The sequence below is a fragment of the Primulina huaijiensis genome, chromosome 11 (genome assembly GCF_012295235.1).
Source record: "Primulina huaijiensis isolate GDHJ02 chromosome 11, ASM1229523v2, whole genome shotgun sequence".
NCBI classification, from domain to species: domain Eukaryota; kingdom Viridiplantae; phylum Streptophyta; class Magnoliopsida; order Lamiales; family Gesneriaceae; genus Primulina; species Primulina huaijiensis.
The window spans coordinates 21,235,882-21,253,606 of record NC_133316.1 but is presented as its reverse complement, the minus strand read 5'-3'; the positions used below and the strand labels follow the sequence as shown (position 1 = coordinate 21,253,606).

At 34.4% G+C, this 17,725-nt stretch overlaps 2 protein-coding genes and 1 pseudogene across 4 annotated transcripts; 2 read left to right on the top strand and 1 right to left on the bottom strand.

Annotated features, from left to right (window-relative positions):
• The first annotated feature begins 1,776 nt into the window (after nucleotides 1-1,776).
• On the top strand, nucleotides 1,777-3,356 carry LOC140989043 (F-box/kelch-repeat protein At3g06240-like). Its single transcript, XM_073458206.1, has one exon. It carries the CDS (start codon nucleotides 1,905-1,907, stop codon nucleotides 2,961-2,963), a length of 1,059 nt encoding a protein of 352 aa, XP_073314307.1. The 5' UTR covers nucleotides 1,777-1,904; the 3' UTR covers nucleotides 2,964-3,356.
• A 1,536-nt stretch (nucleotides 3,357-4,892) lies between these two features.
• LOC140987513 (cullin-1-like) lies at nucleotides 4,893-13,271 on the top strand. Of its 3 annotated transcripts, none has more exons than XM_073456044.1 (20): nucleotides 4,893-5,026; nucleotides 6,119-6,303; nucleotides 6,391-6,490; nucleotides 8,121-8,306; nucleotides 8,527-8,574; nucleotides 8,649-8,852; nucleotides 9,014-9,091; nucleotides 9,234-9,323; nucleotides 9,416-9,496; nucleotides 9,602-9,664; nucleotides 10,756-10,791; nucleotides 10,866-10,952; nucleotides 11,051-11,200; nucleotides 11,272-11,327; nucleotides 11,413-11,533; nucleotides 11,628-11,789; nucleotides 11,875-12,018; nucleotides 12,110-12,328; nucleotides 12,432-12,599; nucleotides 12,692-13,271. In XM_073456044.1, exons 2-20 carry the CDS (start codon nucleotides 6,164-6,166, stop codon nucleotides 12,791-12,793), a joined length of 2,235 nt encoding a protein of 744 aa, XP_073312145.1. In that variant the 5' UTR covers nucleotides 4,893-5,026; nucleotides 6,119-6,163; the 3' UTR covers nucleotides 12,794-13,271. The 3 variants fall into 3 exon arrangements, with proteins under 3 accessions (XP_073312145.1, XP_073312147.1, XP_073312146.1); XM_073456046.1 differs by having other exon boundaries at nucleotides 4,923-5,026; nucleotides 6,155-6,303; XM_073456045.1 differs by lacking the exon at nucleotides 4,893-5,026 and adding an exon at nucleotides 5,058-5,151.
• Nucleotides 13,272-13,393: 122 nt separating this feature from the next.
• LOC140988477 (protein LATERAL BRANCHING OXIDOREDUCTASE 1-like) lies at nucleotides 13,394-17,497 on the bottom strand (annotated as a pseudogene).
• Nucleotides 17,498-17,725: the final 228 nt, after the last annotated feature.

The window sequence follows — 17,725 nt, the reverse complement described above, 5'->3', positions numbered from 1 at the left end:
TTCAATCTCAATCTTTAAATATATTTTCTCAAATAATTTACAACACGTTATTAATTTAGTTAAATTAACATAATATTAATCGAATTATACCCGATCAAAAATTAAATGATCTCATCCAAAAGCAAACCGATAAACTATCCTAACCACACTTTATCCCAACTATTTCATCATGAAAAATTTTGAGTGGAGGTGATAGTGACAATCATTTACCCACACATACGCTCCGTTGAGTTGCAATAATAATAATATACTTTTATTAGTAATCATGACTTAGTTAATGTGGTATGGTACAACAGTAATATTTAAACAATGAGGTTAAAAGTTCTTAATATAATAAAACTAAAATAAATATAGATTAATATATAATTCGGAAGAGGAGAACTTAAAATGACTATCAAAATAAATTTTTGGAAACTAATATAATCTCATAATTTTGTGAAAAATGATAAATATATTATATAGATTAACTGAACTGTAAAAAAGATGAAGGAAAAGAAACGGTAACACGAACCATCGATAAATTAAACTAATTAAATCAAGGAAACTAACGTAACATCAAATAATTAAATAAAAAAACTCATAGAAAGAGGAAAATATATAATCACTAAAAGATCCAATGGATTAAACAAATTAAAATAATAAAAGTAAAATAAATATAGACTATATAGTTTGGATAAAGGAGCTCAACATAACCATCGAAATAAATCATTAGAAACCAAGATATAATCTTCAAATTTTGTAAAAAGTGACAAGAATTATTAAATCAAAGAAACTAACGTAACATCAAATAATTAAGTAAAAAAACTCATAGAAAGGAGAAAATAGATAATCACTAAAATAAAATGAAACACTAAAAAATCCAATGAATTAAACAAATTAATGTAATAAAAATAAAATAAATATAGACTATATAGTTTGGATAGAGGATCTCAAAATAATCATCAAAATAAATCCTTAGAGACCAAGATATAATATTCAAATATTGTGAAAAGTGACAAGACTTAATCAAACTCTGGGGAAAAAAAAAATCCATGTAGAACCGCAAGGCGGAAAAAGTAGGAATGAATTCAATGTTTTCAATGAATATTAATGCTCATATATTAATAATCAGTAATTAAAAATAAAATAAACATAGACTATATAGTTTGGATAAAGGAATTCAAAATAACCATCAAATTAAATCTTTAGAGACCAAGATATAATCTTCAAATTTTGTGAAAAATGACAAGAATTAATCGAACTTTGGGAAAAATAACAAGAAGTCATATAGACAAGAATTAATCGAAATTTGAAAAAAAAACAAGAAGTCATGTAGAACCGCAAGGCGAAAAAAATAAAAATGAATTAAATGTTTTTAATTAATATTAATGCTCTTATATTAATAATAATAAATAATTAGTTATAGTTATTTAAGATAAGCAAAGAAATTACACGTACGTAGATTATGGGTTGTTAGTATTTATTACAAAACTGTGGACAGAGTATCCATCATCCACGATGCCTTATGAAGTTGTACCGATGTATACACGTACACTTTTAAAATATTCAATTTTACACAACGCTTATTTCATCGCATAATGCTATAGAAATGAACAAAATTGTTAAATAACATTATTGCTATTGATGAATTTTAAAAAAGTAGTTGAAATGATGGTGCTGTTTAAATTACGTATTATCCGACATACACTTGTACTGATCGACGCACACATCCCTTTGAAATTTCCATGTAATATTTGAACAAGCAATACTTATGTATGTATGTCTATGCTCCATCTGATCACAATTAGCTGCCGACAAGAGTTATGAATTCTGACCTACTCCAGCCAACACATCATCAAGTTGCAATCTTAAGTTGGAATAATTTATTGGTCCTCTCTGCAATTCTTCGACCCTGAACTTATAGGATGACTTCCCAGTTCCCCCAAGAAATCTTGATCGAAATCCTCTCCAGACTTCCTGCAAAATCCGTAGGCAAGTGCAGGTGCGTATCAAAACCATGGAACAATCTACTTTCGAGCCCGCTATTCACTTCCAAAACCCACCAAGAGAATCTCATTCTCATCTCCTCTTCTCGCTCCCTCCATACCATATCCACAACCCAGATGGATGGCTTTTCAAGAAACCTCGACTTGTTACCAGATACTTGGGATGTGATCGTCGGTTCTTCCGATGGTTTGGTATTCTTAACAAACGAAGAAGATGGTAAGGTTTTGGTGAATCCCATTACTCTGCAGAAGGTGCATGTACAGGATTCTCCCTTGGCTTTGTATAAACCAGGGAGCTTTAGCATGCATGGATTTGGATATGATAGTTCCAGTGATGATTATAAGATTGTTACACTTTCGTATTTTGATACTGATAATGAATATGAGCCAGATTGTGCTGATACGTTTGTGGATGTGTATTCTGTGAAAACTGGTGTTTGGAAAAGACTTGATAGTTCCCCTTATGATCACGCTGTCCCTGACCTTGCCTCTGGGGCTTTTGTGAATGGAGCCCTTCATTGGTTGGCTAGTGGTCGGGACCAGGAATCCGGTTACCCATCAGTCATTGCGGCTTTCGACCTGGCCCGTGAGGCGTTTGACGAAATTCCTGCTCCAAGTGGTGTTGACGCGTACAGATTCGTGTTCCACAAACTTGTGGTTCTTGGAGGGTGTCTTTGTATGATCGATAGTATGGGGAGCGATGAAATAAATGTTTGGGTTATGAAAGAGTATGGTCTGGTAGATTCTTGGACCAAATTCAGTATAAAGAGTGATCTTGGACGGGATGTAGTTAAGCCTTTGTGCTATGTTGGGGATGGAGAAGTTGTGTTTCTAACAGAAGAGGAGAGTTTAGTCGTTTATGATCCGAAATCAGGGACGTTTAGGGACATGATTGCTGATGGAGTTCCAGAAAAGTTTTTGGATGGAGGAACCTTTGTGGAGAGTCTCGTTTCACCAGTTTTCAATCATCAAGTTTGAGGGCAGCTTGAATCTTTTGGTTGAAGTTGAAAATGGTGTGAAATTTTCGTATAATCGGTTCCATTGGTTGCACACGTTTTCTTTAGTTTTTTTTTACTGGTTGTGGCATTGTAAATTTGGTGTTTGGAGAAGGTTTAGGTATCATCGGTGTTCCATTTGCTATATATGAGACCCTAACCGTGCACAGAATAGGGGCAGAGTAGTGCCACTGCCCACATTCCCTGCTGGTTTGGTGCGGATCCTGAATGGCTACAAGGCTGATTTTGACCTTTTTGTGCAATGGAATCACCTTCGATACGAATAAAATTTGGCCCCATCTTCAAGTTGGGGCTTGTGTTAGTGAATTTTGTGAATGTCCCTTTCTTCTATCTGAATAAAAACTTGTAATAAAAATTGGACTCGAACCTGTTTTTTTTTAGTTGTGATGCATATGATTGATTCACTCTATATTATTATCATAATCGCTTAAATGATTTTATTTTATTATTTCAACTATAAATTTGCTTAAATGAGTGTCGGTGAAAAAAATTGTTCCTAAAACAAAATTTTGTAAAGATTTAACAAGATTTTTTGGATTTTACCAATGTAAAATTTCTGAGTTGGATTGTTTGTTTCCATCATTTTTTGTCACTGATTGGATAGAGTAGGAGGTGAAAAAGTAGGGGAGAAAAAATTGTATGATCTTGATATGCATGCTAGTGAGAGATTTCGCTTTTTTGGGAGTGTAACTCTTGGTTCATCGAGACATTAACCACCCAAACTTCAAAAAATAAGCACTTAAAAGAATCAAAAAGTTCGTGAGCTTTTCGGAGCTCAGATCGGTAAAAAATTTGTTCTAGATCGTTCGTTAACTTATCGAGCTGAGCTCGGTAATTATCGAATGAAGCCCGAACTTAAGGATATTCGGCTCATAAACTCACGAGCTTGTTCACGAACTCGAGCTCGAGTCGTTTATTTGGCTCGAGTTCGACTAGTTTGTTGGGTCTTGATTTGCATTGTCTTATATAGAATTTTGAATGTAAGGGAAGTGAATGACAAACTATAAAACGAAAAGTCTAACCCCTTAATTTCCATATCTTAGTTGAAATGTTGGCTAAGAATGCTTGAAAACGAACTTGAAAATGAGCTTGTATAACGAGCTCGAAAACGAACCCCGCTTAATGAGCTTAGCTCGAGTCAGACTCGTTAAACATGATACACAAGCTATTAACGAGCCGAGCTCGAGCTATTCGCGATTTTAATAATGTTAAAATGATATGAGCTCGAGTCTCATGATAAAAAAAATTGAATCGAGCTCGAGTTTGATCTTATATATACCTTAAATGAGTTGATATCGAGTCTAATATTGTTCGACTCAACTTAATTGGACTTGTTTACATCCCAAACCCCTAACTAAAAAATTTACGGTAAAAATCACAAATAAATGAATACAATGTGAGATGAAATTGAGCACTTTTAATGAGTAAATTGATTATTTAAATATGAGGATAATGACCATCTAAGTTCCAGAAATTTGGCACTAACGAGCACATTTACCATTCGAATCACCAATATCTGATTACTATTTGGATGACATCGCTCACTTTCAATTAGTAAATTGAGTATTTATAATGAAAACACCAACCACCCAGGCACTCTAAAAAGTATTACGATACTAACGACTAATAATGAAAATTAATAAAACAATCAATAGAGAGCTCAAACAAAAATTATTTTTATTTCAAAAAGTTGAAATACATTTTTCTGAAGTATAAACTTATGTTTGGTATCGGAGATTTATTGGTAATTTATCCTTAAATTAATGATATATTATAATAATATAATTGGATTACGAGTTGTTGAAAAAAGGGCTCACGAGGGTTTAAATGAACACCAGTTATAGTTGAGGGATCAAATTGCAATAACCCGAACGATCTCCAGTCTTCGTTTTAGAATTTTGGGAAATATATATATTTTATGATGTTGTGTATAATGTTGTAATGGCAGAAAAAATATATATGTTGTCGGGAAAAAAATAGACGAGAGAGATTCACTCACCTGTCGCTCAGATTTTCTCCTTTCAGGTATTCTCTATCTGCTTATAGATTCATTATGTATGTGTACTGTGTGTTTTTTCTATCGTGTGCTGGTACTGGTGCGGGTGTTCGTATATTTTGCTTGAGATTCGTTCGATCGTCTTGTGTTTTTGGTATCACTATGATCCTTGATCGTGTTTGGCGGCCATTCTACTGCTTGTTAGGGTTTTATTTTTCAAATTGTTTCTGTTATAATTATGGGCGGGGCAGGGTTGTGTTGGATCTTTGATGGTGTTTATATATCTGCTGTGATTTTATTTTGAGTTTAATGTTGTCTCGGTGATAGTTCTTGGCCTCAGTAGAAATTCAGTTCTCCTTTATTTGATAATTGATACCAATAAATGCTCTTCCTTACCTTGCAATCGTTTTTATTTATGAAGTTGTAATTAATTTTGATAGGGAATTTTGACTGCAGGAAAGACTTTTAGAAAAGAGTTTTGTGGGGAACTTTTGTGCATATTAAGATTTAAGCGATATTTTTAATTGTGCAATCTAGGTGTTTTCTATTATTTGTTTCATGGTTTCCTTGAAGTGAGTTTCTTTCTTGTTGATTTATAAGTTTGGTTAGCACTATAACATATTGTGATTGGAATTAGTGTAGATTTACTTGTCATGGTTGTCTTCAAAATAAATGTTGGCCACGTTTGGTAATTTGTCTTTTTGCTGTGGCATTACATGTTATTAATGATTCTTTTGTAATTTTATGTTGATTTTCCAATTTCATTTGATGCTTTGTACTACCTGAGACTAATATATTCAGCTGGCTGTTTTTTATTCTCAGTGATAGCATGTTAAGGGTACTTAGGTAGTATTTGCAAATTCTTTAAAAAGTTATTATGAACTTTTTCTTTGCAAAGCTGTGCAACTTTATAAATGATAAGTCCATAATCACTTTATTTAAGTATTTATATCCTTAGTACAGTTATTATTTAAGCTACCATTAAATTCTTTGTAAAGATGAAGATGTTTGCAAATGCTATTGAGCTCATGCTATTGAATTGTCTAAAAAAATTTAAGTTTCCGTGATAATTTTTTTATTGTAGGTTGATCAGTTTTATTCTACTGTTTAAATGATGTCAGGTTCGGAATTAAAATTAAATTGTTGATCTTGGCCAGATATAGAATATGTCGATGAACCAGCGGAACATCATTGATTTAGAACAGGGATGGGATATTATGCAAAAGGGGATTACAAAACTGATAAAAATTCTGGAAGGATTACCAGAGCCACAGTTCAGCTCAGAAGACTACATGACGCTCTACACGTATCAATTAGTTCTTTGTATAGTTCTCTTGATTTCATAGACCATACTTAACTTGCTTAATGCATGTCTCCAAATTCCTATTTACAGGACCATTTATAACATGTGTACTCAAAAGCCCCCGCACGATTATTCTCAACCATTGTATGAAAAGTACAAGGAGGCTTTCGAAGTGTACATTACATCAACGGTAACGGCGGATTCAGATTTTATAGTTACAGATGTATTGTTGTGAAGATTTGTATACTTTCATGCACACAGATTTGCCATGTTCTGGGGATGGTTTCTTTTACATTTTGCTAAATATGCAACTTTCCTGAGTAACAACTCCTTCATTGCAAGTTACCTCCTCAGACAGTCTTCAAATCTTAAAATGTGATCGGTCTTTCATGATATAACTTTGTTGACCTTGCTTTAGATGCCTCAGTTGATTCACATTATCGCCATTCTTCATTTGATTTCTTATAAATATATGCAAATGACATGTGGAGTTACTCCATCTCGTGTCTATTGTTCGCTGATCTTACTTGTCTTCATGGGTTGACAAATTCGTATGTGTTGTTTGAACTCTTCAGCAACATTAGTGATTAAGATATCAGGCGAATCACGAGGCACATTCAGTCTTAAATAACTATGGAGAACCTTTAGCCGTCTGACAAGGCTTTCTAACATATGGATTGGAGGATGGTTATCGAGTGGGTTTCAAGTTGCCAGATGGCAGGACACTGGAGAACCTTATTTATGTCAATGCCAAGGCATGTGGAATTCATCCTTGTGGATTACACTATGTGGTTGATTGTTGAAAGACAATGTATCTTAGGAAATAAGTAATAGAATGCCTCTCAGTGGCTTATATTCTTACCGCGCAGAGGTTTGATCGATCGCAAACCGGGTGCAAAGTCTGCCCCAATATCGAGATAGGAAAAAAAACTCTGCAGTTTATGTAGTGAATGGAGACGTTGAGTTGGTTGATGATCTATAGCCATCTTTTGTCGACTATATAAGCAGTTGTCTTAAAAGAAACAATTTATTACGTTATTTTCTTTTAGTGTTTTTGTCTTTTTTATACTAGAAACACTATTTTTCTATAATTTGCTCATGGAAAAGGCTTTTTTAAATTTTTTAATGAGTAGCTGAATTCGAAGGCTTAAAAACTACATTTGATTGTGATTCGCTTCCAGTCATTTTTAAGCGTCTTATTTTTTAGAATAAGATACCAATTGAGTATCATTCTTTATGACAAAAGAACATTTTTAAATTAAAAAAATGTAGCTTTTTCTCATAAAAGTTTCCCATCCAAATATGCCATTAGACTGAACAATTTGGCTAGAGCGGAATAGAAGGATTTTTGACAATTTAGAAGAGTCGGTTGAAGAGTGTTTGTCACAAGATTAAGATTTGAGCATCTGATTGGATTGGGAAGCATATAGAGTTTAAGAATTTCTCGGTCTCAGATTTATTCTGAGATTAAAGTTATATATGTTGTTGATATGATCAGAGATTTTGTTTTTTTTTTATTGGGCGGTTTCCGCTTCTTGTAGCTACTTTTAATTATTTAATATAATATTGTTTTCCTATATAAAAAAAAACTACGTGAAGAACATTAGACAATTTAACTTCAACTATTCTACTATTAGAGTTTTTTAAAATTACTCCCTGACACATAAAGTTGTCCGACTCTATTCTAACTAAACATTTTTTGGATAAACTGGATGCTTAATTTTGAAACATTAGTTATCATGGCTGTTTATATGCTAAGTTCTAGAATTTATTTGTGGTACCTTCATTCCAACAAGTTGGCATTTCTGATTTTCATACAGGTATTACCCTCTTTGAGAGAAAAGCATGATGAGTTTATGTTGAGGGAACTCGTAAAACGGTGGTCAAATCATAAGATCATGGTGCGATGGCTGTCAAGATTCTTTTACTATCTTGATCGATACTTCATAGCTAGAAGGTCACTTCCAGCACTTAAAGAAGTTGGTTTGACATGCTTTAGAGATATGGTAACTTCTTTTTAGTTTTTATTTGTATGACTCCTTGATATCTTGTTCTATTATCTCTCATTTACATGTAAATCCGTCTTGTAGCTTCAAAAGGGGAAACAAATTTGAGCTGATTTTTCCGTCTTTGTTTCTTATACATTTTCCATTGCTCTCCCTTTCATCTTTTCTTCCTACCTTTTCCTGTTTGGTTTTTGAGCTGGTATTGCGATTGTTATCGCAGGTGTACCTAGAGGTAGATGGGAAAGTAAGAGATGCAGTTATATCTCTGGTATGTTTTTCATATTGCTTTGGTGCCTTTCAATCTCTATTTGCTTTTGGACCGTGTATGATTCTTTCTGACAGATTGATCAAGAGCGCGAAGGAGAGCAAATTGACCGAGCTTTGTTGAAGAATGTATTAGATATTTTTGTTGAAATCGGAATGGGTCAGATGAATGAGTATGAGAATGATTTCGAAGCAGCAATGCTGAATGACTCTGCAGCTTATTATTCTCGGAAGGCTTCCACTTGGATCTTAGATGATTCGTGTCCAGACTATATGAAAAAAGTAAAATTTCCCTTTGACTTAGAATTCTCCATTCCTCTTGAATTTGAAGGAGAAAAACACATGCACAGCATGCGTTGACATAATTGAGGATATGGGAGCCATGTTCTCCCTAATCCTACCACTTTTGCACTTGGTTGCTAAACTTTTGTTCGGAAATGCAGGCGGAGGAGTGTTTAAAAAGGGAAAAGGACAGAGTTTCGCATTATCTTCATTCAAGTAGCGAGACAAAATTGCTCGAGGTTTGTTCTTGCACTAGGATAGTGAGTCCCGGAAGTGGGTGATATGTAGCATTCTGAGCGTTGTGATGCAATTGTATGGTCAAGAGTCGTGTGAATAGGATCTTATGATTCAATTGAATATTCATGATTTTTTTAATGGTAGAAAGTACAAAACGAGCTTTTGTCTGTGTATGCCGCCCAACTGCTTGAGAAGGAGCACTCCGGTTGTCATGCATTACTTAGAGATGACAAGGTACTTAACAATGAAGTCTTTGTTTCCATGTTTGGATGTTTTATTGGTTGTGATGCTGGATATGACAAGTCATAGCCTTTTTAATCTATTAGGTTGAGGATCTGTCGAGGATGTATAGACTCTTCTCCAAAGTACCTCGTGGCTTAGAACCTGTTGCGAATATATTTAAGCAGGTGCATAATTTTTTATTTTAAGTTATGGAATGAGTATCTGTTTATTCATGCTGCCTTTATCTTTTCAAAGTTATTTGAAGTTTAATGTGTCATGTTCCATGGCAGCATGTTATTGCTGAGGGCACAGCTCTTGTTAAACAAGCAGAAGATGCAGCAAGTAACAAGAAGGTGTCTTTTTTTAAGTGTGTTATTGCATTTTTAGTTTGATTTATTTGTTAAATAGATTGTATGTTTTATATCAGTAAAAATAGTCTCGAGTACTGCTATGTAGAGCTTACAGTTTCCTATCTTCTTTTTAGTTGCAGAATGTGGTATTTTTAAGGGTGTAAGAAATCATTACTACATTTGGGAAAAAAATGGAATATATTATGGTAGTAATGCTATTCAATAAAACAATCACAAGTTCAGGACTGGATCGCCATGGTGCCTCTCTTGCATGGGTATTCCATGCTTATGATGTTAGAATTTTCTAAAGATCACTTGAATTTTTTTATGAGATTGGTGAATGCTGTGAGGTCGCCTATTTAATTCAACAAACTGAGAGAGAACTCCGCATGTACCCTTGAGTAACAAGGAAGAAAAGAAGATTAAATAATTCCCAAAGGGTGTAGTTGTGCTCATGAAATAAAAACTACAATCATCTAGATCGTACGAGTAAAAATTTTCATTTTCTCTAAAGTACTTCCATTGCTATAGCATTTCATTTAAATTGGCAGATGCAAATGGAAAGTCTGTATTCCCTCAATTCAGCATGCATAAACTCTTCCACTAAATGTACTGTTCTTAGTTCATCCAAAACTTATCATGGGAAACTGAATATTTTCTGTTTTGAGTTTCAATTCATCTCATTTTTCTGAAAGTCATGGAAGACATCAGAACTGCGCACAAAGAAGTCCATAATAACCTACGCATACCTTTTTCGTGGTTTCTCATAATTATAACCGAAACTCTGGTTCCTGTCAAAGCTTTCATTTTTGTCTTATATAAGTGTTAATGACATGAACTTGATTTTTTTCATAAAACAAAAATAATTTCTTCATATCATTATTACATTGTTCTTTTCTTTTTTGGATTTCCAAATGATATCTGCTGGACGTTAGAACACTAGGTAGCACATTATTCCAGTTCTGGTAACAACATATTTTTGGAGCAGGTCTTCTGGAAACTCTGCCATATTTTTCCATGGGATGATTATGCAAAAGCTTTTATGTAATAGTTTAATATTTAACTTATCTGAATTGAAGGATTGTCTTTTACAGGCAGAAAAGAAAGATGTTGTTGGATTACAAGAACATGTAAGCTTTTGTTAGTTACTTTTTTTTTTCAATATGATTTCAGATTTTAACAGTAACCAGTGTATGGAAATCAGATTTTTGTCAGAAGAGTAATCGAGCTCCACGACAAATTCATGGCATATGTGAATGACTGTTTCTTAAACCACACACTTTTCCATAAGGTTAGGATTATGAAACTAATTCATTATTTTTTTAATATACCATTTAAGATGAGGCTGCAGGTGTTATACAACTTCCCATTTTTCTCTATTCTCTCTAGGCTCTTAAAGAGGCCTTTGAAGTCTTTTGCAACAAAGGTGTTGCTGGAAGTTCCAGCGCAGAACTCCTTGCCACATTCTGTGATAACATTCTCAAAAAGGGTGGGAGTGAAAAATTGAGCGATGAAGCTATTGAAGAAACGCTGGAGAAGGTGTGTGTTATGTATATTACACTCACTTTAACATTTGTTTGGCTATGATTGAGACTCTAATCTTCCTACAGGTTGTGAAACTGCTTGCTTATATCAGCGATAAGGATTTATTTGCTGAATTCTATAGGTAATTTTTGTAACTAACTGCTTAGTTAGCGTTTAGTCATTCATGATGTGATTATACTTTATTCTTTTTTGGCTTCTGTCAATAGGAAAAAGCTTGCTCGGAGGCTATTATTTGATAAAAGTGCTAATGATGAGCATGAGAGAAGTATACTAACAAAGTTGAAACAGCAATGTGGTGGTCAATTTACCTCAAAAATGGAGGGGATGGTGAGCTTGCTTGTTGTTAATGTGTTGCCTGGTGTTGCCTATAGTGAATCAACTTAGGACATGATTATATTTCCTTCTGTTGCATCCATACCAGGTCATGGATTTGACACTAGCAAGGGAAAATCAAGCCAGCTTTGAGGAGTATCTCAGCAATAATGTAAATGTTAATCCAGGGATTGACTTAACAGTGACTGTACTCACAACAGGTTTCTGGCCAAGTTACAAGTCCTTTGATCTTAACCTTCCAGCTGAGATGGTACATTGAATTAGGCTATATCTTATTTGTTTTCAAAGTTATTATACCACTTTCTTTTCATTTTACTTTGAAAAACTTGTGTTAGGTGAAGTGCGTGGAAGTATTTAGAGATTTCTACCAGACAAAAACGAAGCATCGAAAACTCACGTGGATATATTCTCTGGGTACTTGTAACATCAATGGAAAGTTTGAACCAAAGACAATAGAGCTGATCGTGACAACCTATCAGGTTTCGTCCCAGCACCAAGATCATATCACATTCATTCATGATTTCTGTAACGGATACAATAATGATTGGAATCTGTGGTTCCTTTTTCTAGGCTGCTGCGTTGCTTCTGTTCAATGCCTCAGATAGATTGAGTTACCAGGAAATCATGAATCAGTTGAACCTGTCAGATGATGATGTTGTTAGGCTGCTTCATTCGCTTTCATGTGCCAAATATAGGATTTTGAACAAGGAGCCAAACACCAAAACTATTTCTCCTTCTGATGTTTTTGAGTTTAATTCAAAGTTCACCGACAAAATGAGAAGGATTAAGGTAATTATCTCACGCACTATACCTATGCTAGATGGAGTAGGTATAAAATTTTTAGCTGTTTTTATTTGTACCTGATTCTCTCACTGCTTTCATTTGAATGCAGATCCCTCTCCCTCCAGTTGACGAGAAGAAGAAGGTCATTGAGGATGTTGACAAGGACAGACGATATGCCATTGATGCCTCAATTGTGCGTATCATGAAGAGTAGGAAAGTTTTGGGATATCAGCAGTTGGTTATGGAATGTGTTGAGCAATTGGGTCGTATGTTCAAGGTACACCATGCCCTTGAAGTGTACATTAATTTTCTGTTAGATATTATTTGTTCCTATTTAAATGCTGACGTAGCTGAAATGTAACTTCACAGCCTGATGTTAAAGCAATCAAGAAGAGGATCGAAGATTTGATCACTCGTGACTATCTGGAAAGAGACAGGGAAAACCCCAACTTGTTCAAGTACTTGGCATGATTCAAGCTAGCTAGTGATCGAATTTGTAACTCTATTGCTGCTGCAGAACAGTTCAAAAGAGTGGGGACACCTTTCGAGCTCAAACTGCAAAACTCGCCTGATGTTTTTTGTGACTTTGTGATATAGTTTGATTGACTCAAGAGGCGTGAGAAATCTTGAACAATAGACCCTAAATCAGGCATGGCCATCACTACACACTGGTCTGCATTGAGAAGGTGAATTGACTGTTCTGAGCGGTGAGACAAATCCAGCTTGATGCGTTTTCTTCATACTTGGTTCTCAATGTATGTTGTCCATCTCGATATTTTCCCTCATCATGCATTAGCTTTTTTCAATAAATATAGCGATGTAGTAAAATATGTCTCCACCTTTTTCACCTTCCTCTTACCTTTATTTCAGTAACCACGTCTGTTGATGTTTTGTGTTGTATTATATGATTCAATGACATCTGTTTTCGAATGCTTAATATCTCATTTTCTGCTTTTAGTCTAATGTGACATAAGATGAGAAATGAATATAGGTCACAGCATTTTATGCAGAAACTTATGTGCTTAGTCGACCATTGCTACTGTGTACCATTTTGCGTTGCCTCTAGGTTGCATTTGTCTCCACTTATTCCCAAGATAAATGCTCTTCCATTGATGGATTTTTGTACGAGCTCCTTCTTGGCCAAATTCTATACTATTTTAATTTGTTTTCTTTTACTTTTTTCCCTTTGGATTTGAAAGTCATTAAATTGGGTCCTTTTTGCCCACCCAGGAACGCGTAATATTGCTTAGATGCTTACATAAAGTGTTTTATGATACAACAAATTCTGTGTTAAAAAAGTATGTAAAAGTTAATTTTAAAAGGAGTCGGTTTTAGTGAAATTCCCACATTTACCAACACGGGGAAAAACATTTAGTTGCTTTTTTTTAAAAAAATTTATTCCACGAAATGGAGAAATTAAAAATTATTACAAATTCTAGTTCATACAAATAATATAAAAATATAATAAAATAGATATAAATTATTAAAAAAATTCGATTATAATAACTTATAATTGAGGCTTATTTTATCATCATCATCTTTACTATTTTTTAGTTTCTAGCGTAACACTTTTGGTGTCAAAATTGTAAAAGATATTAAGAAATTAGTCATTATTGTTATGTTTAACCATCAAATTAAGAGAGAATACTAACTGCCTATTGATTCCTATAGTTTACAGGGAGAAAAGTATTTGCTAAATTTAGGACAAAAAATGTTTCAGTAGTATACTGTGAGGACTAAATAATGCTTTTTCCTATCTTATCATATAATTTTTTTAAGATTACATTTGGATGGAATAAGCTTGATTTGAACCGAAGTTTTGTATGTTTGAGATCCTTTATAATTGCTATTAAAACGATTGTAAACCAAAAAATTATAATATATTCTAGTCAAAAAGAATTTTTGAGACTTAGACCTATAGCAAGAAACTTCAAACACAGCAAACTTCAGAAGTTTTTTTAAAAAAGTTAAGGAGAAAAGCAAAGAGGAGAAAGATGGGAAATTCAGTTAAAATTGCATTTATATTATAGTCTCACAAAGGCATTAATTAAAGTAGCGACTTTGGTGGCCTACTGGCCCACATATGTTGACAAGCTCTAGTCCTACAAGGATCCTAATATCAGGTACATCCATTATACAACCAACTTGATGCAATTTTTCTCCATTTTCATTCTCCTAGACTAAATATTGCTTTCCATAACTGGAATCTTGTAGTGCAGAAGGTGAAATGTGACTACTTCTCTTGGAATCTTACAGACTAGCACTTGGTTGTGGTATTGAAGTACTCAAATTTAGTGGGGTGGGGTAGATTATGTGTTTTAAATGATAAATTTTATCTCGTTAAAAAACTTAATATTTTCGTTTATCGAAATATCATATTCGAAACTAAAACTTAATACAATTAGGGGAAGTGATTGCCACTGCAATCCTCCCTCTAGTTCAAGTGAATCAGGGAAATTCAGAGACTTGTGGAGCATCTTTTGAAAGCTAGCAAAAAGTAGTTAGTTTTATGCTTTAAAGGATTCATACTGATATTATATTAATAGTAGAAAATATCATCAGTAACTTATTTATAGTCTCACAAACTCTTGCTTGCAAGTTCGAACTCCAGATTTTGCTCTTGCCTCAGGCTAGCCATGTGCTTGGTAGATAGAAGAAGAAAAAAGCTTTAATTAATCAATCTTGAGTTGCATATCAAACTTCATATCACACAACTTGCATTTCACAGCACACTATTCACAAGTCCTAAGAATGTCATATAACTAATGAAATATGTTACTTCACTTAAACTACAGTTGAAAGAAGATATTTACGTAAGCATGTCCTAATTCATTATGGTTTAGTCTGATGTATATGAATGACTGATTTTTGCAAATTCCAGAGTTTCTTGCCCTCAAGCTTGTTGATGACATAATGTTTGCTGTAGTCTCCATGGTTGTATCTTCTGTGCATGCAAGGATTTTCGTCGTCTATGAGTTGTTGAAGTGGCCCAACCTCTATTTCATAACTTGGAGCGTAGAATGTGACAATTGAGAGCCTGTCTTTTTCTTTATGTGTCACTGCTCTGTGTTCCACACTCTTGTATCTCCCATTTGTTAGAACCTGGTTTGATTGAAAAAGAATGTTAATCAGGGGCATAATTTGTGCAACTTTGATGATGGGGTGGCCATAAGTTTAAGTTTTAGTTGGTGACTATCATGCCTATTTTGCATTGGATCTAAAATTAGCAACTGATTTTGTGATTACCGCTATCAGACGAGCACTATCGAGTCATTCCTGTTCACAATTTGGGCAGTGGCAGCGGAGGAACCGAGGCCAGCAAGGGTGATCTTCATATAAGATAAAGGGTGATAGCATAATTTCTTCTCCTAAAATTTTTCCCTATGAATTCAACCTTCAAAAAAGAATTTTTGGCTTTGCTACAACGCCTGGCAGAGGAATAGCATCCAAGGATTGGCTCTAATATGATTGTCACATCCCACCCCGTTAGAAGCTCACAAACAAGATTCTTCGCATCTTTGCAACACTGATTAATACAAGTTGCTAGAAATGCAAATTGTACTCTTGCATTGATCAATCCCGTCAAATCCCACAAACTGATGGAGAATTCTGCGCTTACTTGTTCTTACAATGCCTCAAAATTTGGGAAAGAAAGGGTTGAAACAGCAACAGAAAAAGTAAAAAAGCTTGATACCATACCTCAATGGTATCACCAATAATGATGACCAGAGCATTTGGAATAGGTTCAACGGGTATCCATGAGTTGTCTCGTGGTATTTGAAGGGCAACTGAGTTTCCCTTTCCTTGCTGTAAAACTGTCAGTGCACTTCCATCAGAATGTGGGCTTAAACCTAAAACAAGCTCTGGTCTGAGGCAGGCTGAATAATAGTTCATCCTTATTGCTTGCACAGCCACACCAAAAATCTCTTCAAAAAGGTCGTCCTCGCAACCAAGACAAATAGCTATGTACTTGAGTAAATTCTTGCACAAGTTTCCTTATTTCTCTGGAGTATATCTCCACAATTTCACTGTAAAATTCTTGAAGTGTTAGTTTTGAACAATACAAGCAGACTCCCATAGGTCTTGGGATGAATAGAATTCTGGATAGTTTTTTACCTGAAACTCGATGGCTTAGTCGGCCATAATTTTGGGTTTCTTAGGTAATGAGGCTCCAACCCAAGAGCAAACGTGTTGCACCAATCTAGTTTCGGGTTTTCTGAGAAGACAAGAGCCTGGCCATATCCTTGAACAGCCCCTGGAATCATTGGATATTCTGTTTCTCCTCTAATGGCATCAAGAACGATTCCATAGCCACTTTTTCAATTTTTTCCAGTAAATCTAGCTTAATTTCATGGTTTATCACCTGCAAGGGAAGTGAAAATCAATGGTGGTCAAATATTAGATGATATTCCATACACCAAAGCAGGAAAATAGATACAAAACAATTCTGTATTGGCGTTTTTTAAAGGAGTCAGATTCAAGTGTTCGAGGCCAGTACTTGGAAAAACCCCACTCTTCACAAGAAATTTTGATCTTCAAAATCTCACTACAAAGTTCATCTATATTTCCTTTGCAAAGTTTTGAGAAATCGACTACACGAATGTTATTATTTGTGGAGGGAATGGCCTTATCTAAATTTGGCCTTTCAGTCAAATCCCGAATGAATCTTTCAGGAATTTGTGAAGATTTAGCCTGTCTCAACTCTTGAACATCATCAATATGGCCAACTCTGACATCGGAAACTGACATTGGAGCCACTGATTGCGTGAAGATTTTGAGTTGTATCGAAGTTAGTTGATCATATGTTGTCTAGATTGTGATTTATCCAGTTTCGACTGTGTCTATTTATTTACAAAAGAAATTGAGGGTCCAAATTATTGCACTTTCTGAGGTTTAGTGATGCATGTGTATTTGGCAGAGACTGCTCAGTAATTCCTTTGATCAAACTTTAGCATTTGTTAAGATTGGGAAAGGTAATAGTTACCATAATTAACAACAAATTGACTGAATTTCTTTAAACCGAAACAGTGAGATTTGATGGATTCTGTTGGACTCAAGATTCACTTTTGGAAACTTATGTTTTATAAAAAAAAAAAAGGTTGTGATTTGATAATTACGCAATACATTTTTCAAACTTGGGATTTCAACAGTACCATGTGATCGAATCAAATCCATATTAAGGAGAAATAAATGTAAATTTGGAATAACCTCTCAATAGAGAATATGATTTCATACTTTCATTCAAAGCTCAAACAAAGAAATTTCTAATGTATTAGTGAATTTCCATCACTTATAGGTTGATTGTAAAAACTAAAAAGAGAATCAATATAACAGAAGGAATCTAGTTTAATTACAAGTCTATCAGTCGATGAAATTTGTCATCGACACACATAGACATGATGC

Excerpts from the sequence above, each read along its gene's own strand:
- LOC140989043 (XM_073458206.1), top strand. The coding sequence starts at position 1,905 with ATGACTTCCCAGTTCCCCCAAGAAATCTTGATCGAAATCCTCTCCAGA.
- LOC140987513 (XM_073456044.1), top strand. The coding sequence starts at position 6,164 with ATGTCGATGAACCAGCGGAACATCATTGATTTAGAACAGGGATGGGAT. Across the intron at positions 8,307-8,526 it reads TGACATGCTTTAGAGATATG|GTGTACCTAGAGGTAGATGG; the intron begins GTAACTTCTTTT and ends TTGTTATCGCAG. Across the intron at positions 10,792-10,865 it reads TTGTTGGATTACAAGAACAT|ATTTTTGTCAGAAGAGTAAT; the intron begins GTAAGCTTTTGT and ends TATGGAAATCAG.